This window comes from Melanostigma gelatinosum (assembly GCF_949748355.1).
Source record: "Melanostigma gelatinosum genome assembly, chromosome: 4".
NCBI classification, from domain to species: Eukaryota; Metazoa; Chordata; class Actinopteri; order Perciformes; family Zoarcidae; genus Melanostigma; species Melanostigma gelatinosum.
Window position 1 is genome coordinate 1,082,986 of NC_136637.1, and position 16,929 is coordinate 1,099,914.

At 46.7% G+C, this 16,929-nt stretch overlaps 1 protein-coding gene across 1 annotated transcript in view; it reads left to right on the forward strand.

Annotated features, from left to right (window-relative positions):
* ptprfa (protein tyrosine phosphatase receptor type Fa) overlaps nt 1–16,929 on the forward strand; it is a 343,585-nt gene that overhangs the window by 199,905 nt on the left and 126,751 nt on the right. Inside the window, exon 17 of the mRNA XM_079267305.1 lies at nt 1,007–1,219. Coding sequence (XP_079123431.1) covers nt 1,007–1,219 — 213 coding nt within the window. The remainder of the gene's footprint in view (nt 1–1,006; nt 1,220–16,929) is intronic.

Genomic DNA, 16,929 nt, shown 5'->3' on the forward strand with positions numbered 1-16,929 from the left:
TGTCTGACGAATAAGAACATTGTGCACAATGGGGGGAAAACGCCAGCAGGTTGATAAGCCAGTGATGAGAAAGTGTTTGGTGGTGTTCAAGTGTCAGAATGAACCAGTCTCTCAGATTGTGATCAAGGGAGCTAAACTGATATTATTTGGAGATGGTGAGACATGGAGGATGGTCCAAAGTTGTTTTTGCCCCTGCAGGCTAAGGGAGGATATTTAGTGGAGAAGGTGACCAGGAGGAAGTCGTGGTAACTCTTGATTTCTTCACTAACAGGGAGTCCTTGCTGAGGGGTACCCCCTCTGCTGGAAACACTCTGTCATCTTAACAGCTTTGGGCTGAAACATTACTGCAGTTTCTGTCCAGTCTCTTGAATTGTCCAGTTGGAATATTGCAGATGAGCTGCTGATGGGCATTTAGCCTCAGCTTTGGTTCTCCAGTAAGTCTTAGTCTCAATATACCATTGTGCCCCTCGTTGAGTGTTGAGTGTAGAAATTGGCAAACGTTGCATGCTGTTCTATAGTGAAAGAAATATTGTTAGTCGTACAATTTAAATATATCAGAAAATCTGTCTGCTCTTCTCTCCAACCTCTCCACATGACCAGCATATCATCAGCGTCTTACGTCCACAAATCAATCTTGGACACAAATGCGTTTTGCGTTCGGAATGACAGCCATCGGCTGGGCACTGTTCATAGCACAAGATTGCAAGTAATAGCTAACCCAAGATTGCAACTAACCCTGTCAAAATCAATTTTGACAGGGTTAGGAGGAATTCACTAGGGGGGCAGAATTGAATTGGATCAGAATTAAAAGTCGCAGGACTTGGATGGGCCTGGCAACAACAAAAGTCCCGTATTAGAAATAATATGGGAAGCACACATCCCTGTCCTCTGTCCTCCATGTGGAGGTAGGCACGTGGATCTCCTGCTCGTGATCACTTTCTGTCATGTTCTGTTGTGTCATGTTATACTCGTCCCAAAGACGCCTGTTGTGTCGTCCCTCCGGCAGCTCTTGGAGGCCAGTGCTGACAGCAGCCTGCAGAGACAGAAGAGACAGAGCCAGGACTTCCTGCCGCCCTACATCGCTGCCAAGCTGGACGCTCTGCCCGAGATCTTCACACTGGGCGACGAGAAGAAATACAACGGCTACTACAACAAACCCCTCCCCGGCCAGCAGCAGTATCGCTGCTTTGTTCTGGCCGACTTGACGGAGCACGAATCTGTGAGTAAGCGGTATCTAACTGAGCATGTACAGTACGGCACTTTTACTATATTTGAAAGCGTCAGTGGTCGAGTGAATGCCGGGCTGGACCTTCACTGAATGTGTGCACAAGGATACATTGTTCATTCACAAGACTCTCATCACAGTCGGTGTTAACCGGAGTAGCTTGATATATCAAAAGGGAGAAGACGTTGGTAAAATAACTTGAACATTTCAGCCAACTCTGGTAAACGATGTGTTGACAACGGCCTAAATGCTTCATAGCTCTATGAATATACACTGTGTATTGTTTCATTCAGCTTACAGTGTCAAACCTGAAAACCCTTTAGAATAAACAGCAAGTAGTGCAGCAACAGAGGAAAAGCATGGTGTCATCATCTTCATTTCTTCCACAGCAACAGGATAAACGTCATTCTGAAATAACAATAAATATTCAGAAATAACATTAAAATACAATAACTATCATATAGAAGTAATGTTAAAATATATAGAAATAACATTTGTCATATAATCATTAATCATATAAAATTACATTAAATCATATAGACATTTAAAGTCAGCCACTAGGCTTTACTTTAAGGCAGGGATTCCCAAAGTGTGGTGTGCGCTCCCCTGGGGGTGCACAAGCTGCCTCTAGGGGGTGCGCAAGAGGAAAAATGTAATGGTGGTCTTATCCGGTCTCCTAAAAATTACGTTCCCCCAAAACTAAAATGCATTCTCAATTACGTTTGACCATAAACGTCCCCACCCAAACCTAACCATTAAGAGAGTCACGGTTACTCCCGGATTTTACACGCGGGCCTTTGTGGAGGTATTGTAGCCGCGTAATGTTCCTCGTTGCTCTTGGCTGGATGAGCGCGTTGCTGCTGGAGACAGGCGGCGTGTTGTGGTAGTATTCTGACCGCGTAATAGGGAGAAGGAGAGGCGGTGGTGGAGAGGGAAAAAAGGTTAAAGTGTTAAAATGTTGATGAGAAACGTATTTGTAATACATCAATGTAATAAGTCAAACACAAACGTAATCAGGGAGAAAATACGTTTTTGGTCAAACGTAATTGAGAATGCATTTTAGTTTTGGGGGAACGTACTTTTTAGGAGACAGTGCAGTGAGGTTCTGGCTAACAGTCTGAAGCTCTTATTTACGTCGATCGTCACCTGAACACCAAGCATGCCAGTGCAAGTCAAAAGCCCCTTACATTTTCATATCAAAATCGGAGGAGTTACAAAACAGCCCAAAACAACTGCAGTCTCATTCATGTTGGGTCTACAAAACACGCACTGCGGGCTTCATATCTGGTCACAGAATAGCAAGAAAGGGGCTACCGCACACAATCACCCAAGACGTGTGCTCACCAGCAGCCAAAGCACTGTGTCCAACAACACTGTGTCTCCGCATCGATGCTTTGTCTGAATACATCCTGGCTACATTAGTCGGTCGCGTGAAGAAGAGTGAGTTTTACTCTCTGCAAGTAGACGAGTCTACAGATGTGGCCAATCTTCTGGTGAACGTCCTCGTTACCTTTTCGAAGGAAGAGTTTTTTGTCTTTCTTATCTTGGAAACAAACGCCACGCGCGAGCAAACTGTTCTCTCATTGGTCCGATTTTTATGCGGCTATGAATAGGCTCTGTTGCTTTTTATTTTTTAAGGTGAGGGGGATTGGGGGTGCGTGAACCCGGTCGGGATGTAGAAGGGGGTGCCTTTAAGGCATTACTTAATGCAACTCCACTTTAATGGCAAGTGTGTAGGATGTGGTGGCATCTAGTGGTAAGATTGCACCTGAATACCCCTCTGCCTTCTCCTCCTTTTTCCAAGATTGAGGTAACTTGAACCACGAGTACAAAACCGTGGTCCTGCCATTCGCCTGTCCCAAAGTACTTGCTCGCTATGTGGATATGAAGTCCCCATTCTAAGCTAACGAAAACACTTTTCTTAATTCAGGTGATTATACAATAATGAAAACATAGTTATGAATATTATATTTCATTTCCGCTACTAGATCCCCAGAAATGCTACACACTGTGCCTTTAAACAAAATGCAAGAAGAAGATGGCTAAGAAGGATATGGACAGTCTGGTCTGTTTTATCATGTTCGTATCGCACACAGTCGAGCATACAGTCAGCCACAACATGTGAGATACTACACCCATAATATTCAAATCATCTCACTACCCTTTACCACGAATCTTTGACAGCGGCCATGGGCCCGCAGCCAGATCATCGATCGTTTGAGGAATCGATCTTCTGTCAATCATGACCGCCTCAAATTGAACATCAAATGGCCAATCCAGCAGAAATTCTGATTCTAAAGTTAGTCAGTGCCAATTACAATCTTGCTTAATTTGTACAGCATGTGCCCATCTTCACATCAACCTGTTAATCCTCATGTTGATAGGATACAGGGAGTAGACACATTGGATATCATGCAGTCTTGCAATAAGTACCGCTATTGTCAAAGTTGTATTTAACTATTGGGAAACTTGCAATTATGTGGTTCAGCTCTCTGGTCAGGCTGAAGTCTGTAGGCTGTTGTATTGGATTGCATTATATATAAAGGTGTTCTTGTTTTGTTTTTTTCCACGCTGTGTTTTGGCGCCCTAGATCAATGGTACCTTGGCAGAACCAAGCGTAATAATACAGATGGAATTCCAGAGGGGGTCTGACTGACCCAGCACCAATTGTTTCATGTCATGTACTCTTTTTGCATTCTTACAGCAGTGAAATGCACTGGCCACAACCAGCTATTACCATGTGAGAGAGAGGCAGAGTTGTGTGTGACTGGATTAAGATCTACGTTGCAGTCTGCCTCGCCTGCAGCAGCGCCGTGTCAGGAAAAGTTCAACCAACACCAAGGCTTTTGCTTGACACCTCTCGCCCTTTAATAAATCATAAAACTACACCAGAGGACGAGGGGATGGCTGAGGCAACGTGGATGGGTTTTTAATATGCGGATCTATTGCGGATCATTCCTCGCCTTTTAAAATCGTCAGATGGATCGTTCTCATAAAACTCCATTCCCACCCTGTGGGTCACATTCTGGCACTTGCAACTGCAGTGTGTGTGTCCCATACATTTTCCCCAAGGCCTTGCATCGCAGAATAAACGAAGCAGAGTTTGACGTGAGTGGCATTGTTTTTCCTCCCTGGTTTTTGCTATCTGTGGAAAAGAAGAGCAGCCCCTCAGGCAGCAGTGCATGCATGCCGGGCACGACGCAGTGATGCAAATCATGTCCTTGAGTCATGCATGCATCTGCAGGTATATCTGTCAGGCAGTAAATCCGTGAGCCCTGCTGTCATCCACAAGCACCTTGCTTTCAGCGCACAGCATCTTCAAACTAATTGCAATCACTTTTGTTCCTCATATGAGTCATTTTCCCTCGTGGCATCTTTATTCAAATGGATTAAGATCTGAGGGGCGCGGTTTTGGTCCAGAAAAGCTTGGGCTGGGTATTGGTACTCCATACCTTTGCTCGCAGCCAATCACCACAAGCGTTCTTCAATTTAATGCAACTTGTGATTGGCCGACGACAGCAGCAGCTACAACCCATACAACTGGGATTGCCTGAACATGGAGATGTCTGAGTCAGCAGTTAGCAGCTAACAGTGCTAACATTGACAACAGTTCAACCAACGGCAACAGTGGTGAACACAGTGTTTAGCTGGGGGGGGTTACGTTACGCCACTGTGGGTCTGGGAACAGGGTTATCAGCGGTGACCGTCGTATGAGCAGCAGTGATTAGCTAACCACTATAGCAATTCAATTCACATGATAGGTGTCGATGGAAGTGCTCTAGTGGTATCTGTATCAATTTAAAGAGTACTGGTATTAGTACTGCCATCCTGATTTGTTTAAATGATACTCAGCCCGAAGAAAAGCACATGTGAATTCTGGTTTAAGACCTTTTAAACAGTCGTAGTGTTTACAGCAGCTTTGCTCACTCATCACCTTCAACAATAAGGCCAGTCGCACAACCACAACCTGGCATCAGCTCCTCCCTGCAAAGGAATCCACACAGCACACTCGCCTCTCTCTCAAACCCGGCACGCACACTCAAAGTCGCTGTACAACTCTTCAGCTTATGCTAAATACCTTTTTCGCAATTCATCACAGCACACAGACAGTGTTGTTGTATAGGCTTGAGATAAAAACAGACTTGATGTGCACTGGGTCTGTATTTTTACATGTCGGGATACTTGGATTTGTAAAACAATGTCCAGGCCAGAGGGTGAAGGTAAAAGTTTGGACTCAAGCTTTGGATAAACTGACCGACTTGGAAGCATCACAATTTATCTGATCTGTAGAAATCCAGATTCTTAAGTTCGTCAGAGACGACCAATTTAATGTTCAAATCTTGTTTGATTCCAACAGTATCGTCCCATCTTTACAACGACCTGTCTATTCACATGTTGATAAGATAACAATCACAAGGACCCCTGTTTGATATAATGAAGCACTGCAGTGACTGCAATCTTGTGAAAGTTGTCCTTAATGATTGTGAAACAATTTTGCAATTTTGTGGTTCAGCTCTCTGGTCAGGCTGAAGTCTGTAGTGTTGTTGTATTGGATTGCATTATATATGAAGGTGTTCTTGTTATTTTCTCCACGCTATAATGTTTTGGTGCCCTTGATCAATGTTCCTTGGCAGAACCAATCGTGGTAATAATACAAATGGATTCCCAGAGGTGGTCTGACCGACCCAGCACCAATTGTTTCATGTCATGTACTCCTTTTCTTTTTCAAATAGGGTTTTTATTGGAAAAAAAGAGGGAATATAATAATGCTGGAAATTTCACTCAAAATACAGTATATTTGTTTTATTTCTTTGTAAACCCCTCTCTCCTCAATCCATGCCTCATTATTACTAGAAAAATTTAATAGAAATTTGCCTGATCGGTCTGCCTCACCGTCTCTGGATTTGGTCATTTAAATTTGGTGGAAAACTTTGAATAAACCACATCAGATATTTATAGTCAGAGTTCCCATTCCAGCCTTATTTAGTGACCATTTTTGAAAGATTATTGTATTTGATGTTTGTATTTTACCTTTTTAATGCACCGGGATTTGTAAAAAGCATATCTAAAAATATCAAATCAGATTAATTTTATTTATTTGAAATGATACTGAAGGGAAAAGGGACAAAACTAGTAAATAAACCATCAATGTAAATATAATTACAGCTGCTGAGACCAACTCTTTGTGTTCTACCCCCATTTAGGAGTCACAGTTCAGTGGAACCCCCCCTATTCTGGCTACATTCTGGCGCCTTATTTGCCACCGTCGATAGGCTAACAAACCCTCCAGTGTCGGTAGCTGCTGAGCTCCAATCCACCTGGCATGCAATCAATTTGCCTCCTTTTTTACTGACAAAATTCAGAAAATTAGACAAGCAGTCAGTGCCTCCACATCAACCACAGGATATGTGTTGTCCCGATCTCTGAATAACATCCATTCAAATATCATGACACAATTTCATTCAATCGACCGTAGAAGCCTAGAAGACAAAAAATATTTCAAACTGCATGACCACTGATCTTTTACAAATTGTAAACACATCCCTTCTCTCAGGTGTCTTCCCACAAGCCCTAAAAACTGCAGTTATTAAACCGCTCCTAAAGAAGGCTAGTTTAGACTCCGCAACAATGAAAAATTATAGGCCAATGTCAAACCTCCCATTTTTAAGTAAAATAATTGAAAAAGCGGTTTTCCAACAGCTGACCAACTTCTTGGCCGTAAATAACTGCTTTGATGTTTTCCAGTCAGGCTTTCGACAGCACCACAGCACTGAAACTGCTCTTGTTAAGGTTTTCAACGACATCCACTTAAACACTGACAATGGCAGAAGTTCAGTCTTAGTATTACTGGATCTCAGTGCTGCATTCGACACAGTCGACCATGCCATACTCCTAGAAAGACAAAAAATCTGGGTGGGACTCTGGCACAGCACTTAACTGGTTTGAATCCTACTTGAAGGGCCGAGAATACTTTGTGTCTGTAGCTGATTACACATCAGAGCTGACTAAAATGACATGTGGTGTTCCCCAAGGTTCAATACTGGGGCCTCTTCTGTTCAACATCTACATGCTTCCACTAGCTCAGATTATGGAAAACAACAAAGTGTGTTGTCATAATTATGCAGACGACACACAAATCTACATAACTATGTCACCAGGGGACTATAATCCCATACAAGGGCTGGGTAACTGCATTGAACACATCAACAACTGGATGTGCCAGAATGTTCTTCAATTAAACAAAGATAAAACAGAAGTAATTGTTTTTGGTACCAAGGACGAACAATTGAAAATCACCGCTCAGCTTCAGTCACTGATGTTAAAACCCACAAACCAAGCCAGAAATCTAGGTGTAGTTATGGATTCAGACCTCAACCTGAACAGCCATATCAAGACAATTACAAAATCAGCCTACTATCACCTGAAGAATATATCAAGGATTGGAGGACTTATGTCTCAACAGGATTTGGAAAAACTTGTCCATGCATTTATCTTCAGCAGACTGGACTACTGTAATGGTGTGTTTACAGGTCTCTGTAAAAAGTCAATCAGAAAGCTGCAGCTGATTCAGAACGCTGCAGCTCGAGTCCTCACTAAGACCAGGAGGGTGGATCACATCACTCCAGTTCTGAGGTCTTTGCACTGGATTCCTGTCCAACAAAGAATTGACTTTAAAATCCTGCTGTTGGTTTACAAAGCACTGAATGGTTTAGGGCCAAAATACATATCTGATCTGCTGCTACCTTATGAACCATCCCGACCCCTCAGGTCGTCTGGGACCGGTCTACTTTCTGTTCCCAGAGTCAGAACTAAACATGGAGAAGCAGCGTTCAGTTTTTCTGCTCCACATATCTGGAACAAAGTCCCAGAAAGCTGCAGGTCTGCTGAGACCCTCAGCTCATTTAAATCAAGATTGAAGACTTTTCTGTTTGCTGCTGCCTTTAATTGAGCCACATTCAATTAATATATTAATCAATTTCCTGCATTTCTGCATTTTACTACTGTATTTTATTTCGTACACAGTTTTTTAATGTTTTAATGCAATGAATGTTCTTAATTGTTTTCTTTTGCCTTATGTTTTGATGCTTTTAATGGTTTTATGTGAAGCTCTTTGAATTACCTTGTTGTTGAAATGTGCTATACAAATAAACTTGCCTTACCTTGCCTTACATACTGTAAACATTTATATATTCCATTCTGAAGGTTATGGAGTATTCTTGATATGGTTTCCATATTGAATCAATGAAGTCCAACTGATTACTACTTTCAGTTACTCCCATAGAGTGGATGGGGAAAGTTAGTTTGCAGAAAATCATCCATTGCATTGGCTGTGTGTGTGCAGAATTGGTTGCCAACACAGCTGTGTTCAATTTCCAGGCAGCACAATGCACTAGATTTTGAGAAAAGGAAAGTAGGTAAGGAACATGGTAATTATTCTGTTGTAGGTGTGTGGAAACAAACAAGGAGTCGAGTATTCCCTTTGGCTGCACGATGTGGCCGTTTATTTCCATCCATACAAACCTTTAACACATTCACTTCCTGTCACCCTTTAACCCCCTCTGTCACCAGGGTTACGCCCCTTTCCTTAAAGGGGCCCCGTGAATTCGGTCGTCCCCTACATGCCTCCCCCCAGAATTCACCAACTCCCGAGATTAGTCCCAACCATTGATGTTTGGGGGCCCGGATCAACCGACCAGCCCGACTCCGTGTCTCTGGGGCCGGAGGCAGAACCACCGTTGAAGGCCCCCTCCGGGTCCTGTCGTGCTGAGGTGGGAGGGCACGAGGCTGCCCCCGCCGTGGGGGTTCAACCAACCGTACAGGTTGGTCCAGGTCCAGATGTGCTGGTTTAAGGTGGTCAACCGACACGTACTCCAGCTTGCCGCCCATGTCGACCTTGCAGGTTTTGTCTCCGGTCTCCAGCACCCGAAACGGCCCGACGTAGGGGGGTTGAAAGGGTCCACGGTGGCCGTCCTGGCGAACAAACACATACTTCGCTGACCTGAGGCTGGACGGGACATGACTGCGGAAGGCCGTGCTGCGACGTGGGCACTGGTTTAAACAGCCTGGCTTTTTCCAGGAGCGTTTCCCGCTGCTGGGTTGCAGACCAAGGGTCTGTGACTTTGGGGATAAACTCCCCCGGGACCCGCAGTGGCTCGCCATAGACCAGCTCAGCCGATGAAGCTTGCAGATCATCTTTGGGGGCTGTCCTGAGCCCCAACATGACCCACGGGAGCCTGTCCACCCAACTGCTGTCTTTGACGCTGGCACGGAGAGCAGCTTTCATCGACCGGTGGAACCGCTCGCATAAGCGGGTGGTAGGCGGTAGTGCGATGGAGCTGCACCCCTAGGCTTCCTCCAACTGCATTCCACAGCTCTGATGTAAACTGTGGGCCTCGGTCCGAGGAAACGTCAGCTGGGGCTCCAAACCTGGCGACCCACGCCTGAATAAATGCCCAGAGCCACCTCATCCGCCGTTGTTGATGACAACGGGACAGCTTCTGGCCAACGAGTGGTTCGGTCTACCATCGTGAGGAGATGTGTGAACCCACGGGATGGGGGCAAAGGTCCTACCAAGTCCACATTCACATGATCAAACCTCCTTTCTGGCACCGAGAACTGTGCTAACGGGGCCTTTATGTGACGGTGCAACTTGGAGAGCTGGCACACCACACAAGTCCCGGCCCACTTCCGTATATCCTTTTTCAGCCTGTGCCAGACAAATTTTGCTGAGATCAACTTCTGAGACGCCCTCTTGCCCGGGTGGGACAGACCATGAATGGCATTGAAAACCTGCTGTCTCCATTCGTCGGGAACAACTGGGAACAACTGGCCGCGGCTGGCCTGTGGCGACGTCGCACAGGAGCGTAACGCCAGTTTCGCCAAACGGGACCTCCTCCAACCGCAGTCCCGTGACTGCCGTCCTCAACTCCTGGACGCCCGGGTCTGTAACTTGATCCTCTGCCATCTTGTTATAGTCCAAGCCTAACTGGACAGCCCCGGTGACAGCCCTGGAGAGACAGTCTGCGACCAGGTTTTCCTTGCCCGCTACATGCTGCAGATCCGTGGTAAACTCTGATATGAAGGAGAGCTGGCGCTGCTGGTGTGCAGACCATGGTTCGGTGCTCTTACTCATGGCAAACGTCAGTGGTTTGTGATCCACAAACGCAGTGAACGGCCGAGCCTCCAGCAGGAACCGGAAATGCCGAATGGCCAGAAAGAGGCAGAGGAGATCCCGATCGAACGTGCTGTATTTCCGCTCATTAGGCCGCAACTGTCGACTGAAGAAGGCCAGCGGTTGCCACGGCCCTTTCACCCACTGCTCGTGCACCGCGCCCACCGCGTAGTCCGAAGCGTCCGTGGTGATGGCAATCGGAGCCTTAGGTGACGGGTGTGCCAGCATTGTTGCGTTTGCCAGAGCTGTTTTCGCATCAACAAACGCAAGTTCCCTCTCTTCAGTCCAATCCACCAGCTGTTTGATGGCCTTGCCTTTCAGGGCTTCGTACAGGGGCCGCATCACTTGCTCTGCTCGGGGAATAAAGCGATGGTAAAAGTTCACCATGCCTAAATACTCCTGCAGGGCCCTCACCGTGAGTGGGCGTGTAAAGTTAGTCACTGCCTCCACCTTTGCCGGGAGGGGGAGCGCCCGTCCTTTGTAATGTGGTGACCCAGAAAGTCAATGGTGGTCAACCCAAACTGGCACTTAGCCGGGTTGATGATCAACCCGTGCTGTCTGAGTTGCTCGAATAGAGTCCGGAGGTGAGACCTGTGCTCCGCTCTTGACGAACTGGCCACCAGGATGTCATCCAGGTAGACGAACAGGAAAGGCAGGTCCCTCAGCACCGTGTCCATTAGACGCTGGAACGTCTGCGCTGCATTTTTTAGGCCAAACGGCATCCTCAAGAACTCAAACAGGCCGAACGGAGTGATCAGCGCAGTCTTGGGAATGTCCAGCGGGTGAACGGGCACTTGATGGTAACCTCGTACCAGGTCCACTTTCGAAAACACCACGCTCGCCGACAAGTGGGTAGAAAAGTCTTGGATATGTGGAACCGGATAGCGGTCCGGGATTGTTGCCTCGTTGAGCCGGCGATAATCTCCACACGGGCGCCACCCGCCCCCAGGCTTCGGGGCCATGTGCAGGGGTGAAGCCCATGGACTGTCGGAGCGGCGAATGATGCCCAGGTGCTCCATGTTTTCAAACTCTATCTTGGCGATGGTGAGCTTTGCCGGATCTAGGCGCTGGGCCCGGGCATGTAACGGTGGGCCGGTGGTAGAGATGTGATGCTCCACCCCATGCTTGACCGTGGAGGAAGAGAAGGTGGGCTGCGAGAGGTCTGGGAACTCGGCCAGCAGACGCAGAAACTCATCAGCCGCTGCAAGCATGTTAGTCAACCTGGTAGAGCCCGCTCCACTTAGTGTACATGGGTAAGAGCAAAAAGTCACAGCATTTATCAGGCGGCGGCCCTTGACGTCCACCAATAGCCCATAAGCGCATAGGAAATCCGCGCCGAGCAGGGGAATGGCAATTTTGGCAGTCACAAAGTCCCAGCTGAAACGCTGCCCCATAAAACACAGCTCCAGGCACCGTGTCCCAAAAGTCCGTATGGGGGTACCATTCGCGGCTTCCAGCGGGGGGCCCTGCCCGTACGTCAGCATGTCCACCCGCGATGCAGGCACAACGCTCCTCTGCACCCCCGTGTCACAGAGAAAGCGTCGCCCGGAAACGTCGTCCCTGATGAACAGCAGCCTGCCTTCCCAACCGACGGCCATAGCAGTCACTGAGCGCTGTTGGCTCGCTGCTGCTGCGGTGACGATCGTTGTCTCCCCCGGCCACGCCGTGGCTTGGGCCGGCCTCAACGCGGCCGTGTAGCTTTGTTGGCCCGCCAGAAAAAACTTATCGGCCTCCTCGGCCAACTCACGACAATCGGTAATCCTGGTGTTGGCCAAAGCGGCCCGCACCTGCAGCGGGAGCTGCTGCAGAAAAAGTAAACAGAAACTCCGGCTCGTGTTTAACTAGCAGCGCTAACATTTTGTCCATTAGCTCCGACGGCTTGCTGTCGCCGAGGCCATTCAGAGCAAGCAACCGGCGAGCCCGCTCAGAGTCCGAAAGCCCGAAAATGTTCAACAGCCGGTCTTTCAGGGTATTGTACTGCTCTATGCTCTATGCTCACCACTCTGCCTGCTGTCGAACTGCCGAGAGCCGCCACGACATAATAATATCTTGTCGCGTCCGCTGTAATGTCTCTGAGGGCAAACTGTGCCTCAGTTTGAGCGAACCACACCGCCGCTTGCGTCTCCCAAAACTCCGGCAGTTTCAGCGAAACTGCGTGCGTCGTCATTCTTTCTTCTGGAAACGTCCAGGAGTGTCAGGGTCACCAATGTAGGTGTGTGGAAATAAACAAGGAGTCGAGTATTCCCTTTGGCTGCACCATGTGGCCGTTTATTTCCATCCATACAAACCTTTAACACATTCACTTCCTGTCACCCTTTAACCCCCTCTGTCACCAGGGTTACGCCCCTTTCCTTAAAGGGGCCCCGTGAATTCGGTCGTCCCCTACACTTTCTTTATTGCAGGGAGGAGTGTTTTATCTATGAAAATGGATACAAATCTACTGAGCTGTATGATGGATGGACATTAGAGAAATAAGATAATTCCTTTTTGTAAAGCCGAGGTTGAAAGACCTCCAAAGGTCCACAAGGCCAACTTGATCCATGAATTGCCATATGGCCTTGGTCATTGAAGACGGCGCTCCTGTAACCACAGCATTTGTGTGATGAGCCTGTTAATGTCTACAAAGCCTTCATTTGTTTGTATTTGAGGTTACTCATTGTAGGTCCATGAGATAAGACATACTCGTTCTTTTTTAATATTCTGAGTCGTCATTTTAGTTACAAACTAGTGAGGTTGGCGCTCTCCTCTCCTGCATCTTACTCCAGCATAGCAAAAACCTGATGCCTATAAGGAAGACTTTTGACAAAGATTTGTGATTTTGTGATTTCCTTTTCCGAAAGTCAGCAACTGCAGCTGACAGTTGGCACACTGGTCTATGTTCACCTGCATGGCCCGAGCTTTACCTCAATGGCAGGGGATGTATTGTGTTAAAAACACAGGAGAAATCCAAGAGCATGATCCTCACTGTACCAGCCATATCCACGTTGTATAAAGAAGGTCAACTATGCCATTATCCACTCCTATGTTATCTGGGAATGCAAACTGCAGGGGGTCGAGTGCCGGTCTGACCAGGGGTCCGAGGTGGGCAAGTATCAGTATGTCAAGGGTTTTCATCACCCCACAACCCCCAGGGCTCGGACTTGGGGCCAATCCCATTTCTTATTTTTACCCCTACCGCTCGTTTTCGAGTGCCCCTCACTTTTTGACTTGCCCCTGGTTAGAGAGTTACAAGTTAGTGGTTGAAATCTTCCCCCGTGGAGTGGGACAACCCTTTGAGACCCGATACATCATCAATAGTCTCTGCTGGTGTTTACCGCGGACAGTGTAGCGGTGCTCTGTCGGTTAGCAACCTGTGCTCCTTCACTGCCATTGCAGCGGTAACAAGTGCAGCAACTTCGCTGCTGGACCAAAGTTACATTTTGGGCGCTACATGCCATCAGCTAGGTGAAATGCCACATGGAAATATGTCGAATGCACAAATCAGCCTTAAAACACGTTAGTTAGAGACATCGGCATACTCGCCCACTGACTATAGGTAAGACAGCAAATTCATTTATTTCCTTAAGGTGAGTCAGTTTGGGACATCGGAAATGTTGAGGTAAAACTTTGAGAGAATTGAGGACACCGAAAGGAAATCAACATACTGGCTATGCTGTTTTTTCAAGGAACCATTTGTGAAACACAGGAACTTGTCCTGTGTTTCAACTCCACTCTACAGAAATCTGCTGATTGGTCAAACGCAAACCTTGTGGCTGATACAAACTGTGCTTCATTCAGGCCGGTAAGCCCCGCCCCCTTGTACAGCTTTTATCAAGAGTTTGTAGTCTTGGACAATGGTTGTTTCATTGTGTTAAGTACATACGAACAGAGTAGCAGAGGCCGGATTCAGTAAATGATGTGATTCAAGCCTTTACAGAAATAGCAACCAAATCACATTAATTGAAAAACGGGAAGTAAGCTTAGCTTTTATTGCTACTGCAAAGCTGCTGGCAGAGTAGAAGGAAGAAAGAAGGGGGGGGAGTGCTGGAGAATGAAGCAAAAGGGCACTGCAGCTCTCTGTGGCCCCCACACTGCTGGTAAACACGTTGGGACGTGTGAAATTGGATAAAAGAAAATAGGCCATAAAAACAGTGTGATAACTTACAGCAGAGGAAGGGGGGGGGGGGTAGTGAGCACAGCAGCTTCCTCTGAATGCAGGGCCCTGTGGGAGTGACAGAGAGGTGAGGAGAAGAGCGAGAGGTGGAGAGAGAGAGAGAGAAGAGAGGGAGCTTAACGGGGGGATAAGTCAGGTAAGAACGGGGGAGGTGGACACCTGAGGGAAATGCATGGACGGCAATCAACGGATGCCAGAATGAGCTTGTGGTGTAGGAGGGACGCTGAACTTTGAGGAGGAAAGACAGAGGGGAAGAGAGAGGGATGGCAGTGTGGAGGACTTAGTCCGGGAGCCAAAGCCTGATTTTTTGATGAACCTTGTTTTGTCGGATAAAGTTTTTTTTTTTTCTGTTTCTTGTAGCTTAGGGGTACCTCTTCAAAATCCAGGAGGGTGCTCGGTGATATCCCTTGAGCATTTTGAGATATTAACCCTTTCATGGCCAAATCACTAAAATCACACAAAAACCAAGATTCATGACATTTCATGCAATATATTGAAGTAACAAATCAAATTAGCTTTTTCTAGTGTTTATTCATACAAAGGGTGATGTAAAAATGTCTTGCACTACAAATCTATGAATATTAACCCTTTCAGGCCATGCCAGCAAAACCGTTTTGGTAGCAGGAGTTATTTTCAACATTACACAACTTGAATGAAACTTTAGTGACTTCCTTTTTTTTTTACAATGTTTATTTTGATTTTAGAAATTTAAGACATAACAAGACAATAAGGACAAAATACAATACCAATACCAAACAGAATAACACTCAAAAACAACAGCAGTAACTTCCTGGTTAGGACACATCTTGCAGTCTGGTATTAGGATCTTGAGCATCCTACCATGAAACATGCACAGAACATTGTGCATGGCAAACCATGCTCTTTACAGCTGCATTTCTTGGAGTTGCAAGGGGTGTTACTCTTGCAGCCACATCGGATCATCTTTAGAATATAGTCTGGCACAAGTTTGGTGTCCTCTGGTAGGTGGGTTGGAATTAGTGACCTGTTGCATTTGTCTTTCTTCCATCCAAATTCCTCCGGGTTCTGTACTATTGACTGATTCATATTGAGGTTTCGCCACAGGTATGCTTGGAAGTGGGCCCTCTTAACATTTTCAACGAATGCTTCCTTTGTTGGAGGTAGAGCAGCTAGATTAGGTGCAGACATGTGGCCTTTCCCATTCTTTTTTCCCCAGACAAGTAGCCTTGTGTGCGACATGTCTGTGCTCTCTGTTACGCCATAACAGGCTGAGATAAAGGCAGTGGCTTGATTAAGGACTTGCTGGAATGGTGCATCCAAATTGCCAATGGCCGATAGGTCGTAACCAGCTTTCAGGGCTTTGATGACAGAGCCTTTCCCCACCCCGTAGTAAGACGCTACAGTGTCACATCCCGAAATGGCATGGGCTGGTAAAAGATGTTCAACAATTTGTGTCTGCTTGGCCAGTGTTGACTTGATGTCCACTATTACTCTTTCCTTTCGTGGGGATTCCATGATGAGGGGTACATCCAGCCTTGCCTCATGGTAATGGTGAAGGAGTAGGACAAACACATCTGTATCATCTGAAACCACAGTGATTTGATGGGCTTCTCCAGCACACCTCAGGACCTGTTGGACAATGATGGTGTCAGCTTCTTCTTGTTGATTTTCTAGATCATATCGGGTCAACTTTTCTTCCATGCTGATCTCGATGGGACATGGGTCCTCACCTGTCACCACCAACTTGTGTTTTTTTGTGCTCTGTAGATGGAATAGCCTGTCTTTGCTCAGTTCATCACATAGTAATCTGTTCAGCTGTTTCTTGTTTTCAATGGAGGACAGGACAACCTTCTGAGCCGGTAGCTTGGTTGTTAGGAGAAGATGATGTTTCTTGATGACCAATGTCTCCCTGACATCTCTAGTGACGGACTTGATGCTGTAGTCGTAGTATCTGTCAAAGATAAGGTAGACATCATGTTTTTCACATCCTGAATGATTTGCTTGCTAGCTTGCGTTGCAATGCTTTCCAAGTCATCCTCGTCTTCATTCACAAGTCTCATAGTCTGCGAGGCACAACTACGAAAAGCAATGATATCAGCTATGCCAGGTGAGGACAGCACCAGGAGCTCACTGGCAAATGTCTGCTGGAGTTGTCGGATGAGCGTCCTCCTGGAAAGCCTATCCCCATTACGGTCTGTATAGGCTGCAAAAAGTTCAACAGAATTCCACATTCTTGACCGGTCAGCTGTCATCTTCTCTACAACTGATGCAAAGGGACTATCCTCATTATCAGTGTCATCTGTGTTTCTACAAGTAGTGGCCGGCCCTGGGAGTGACCGAAAAGAGAGAAATCTTTGTCGACAGTCAGCATGGTACCGGGCATCTGCAGCATGTAGGTCA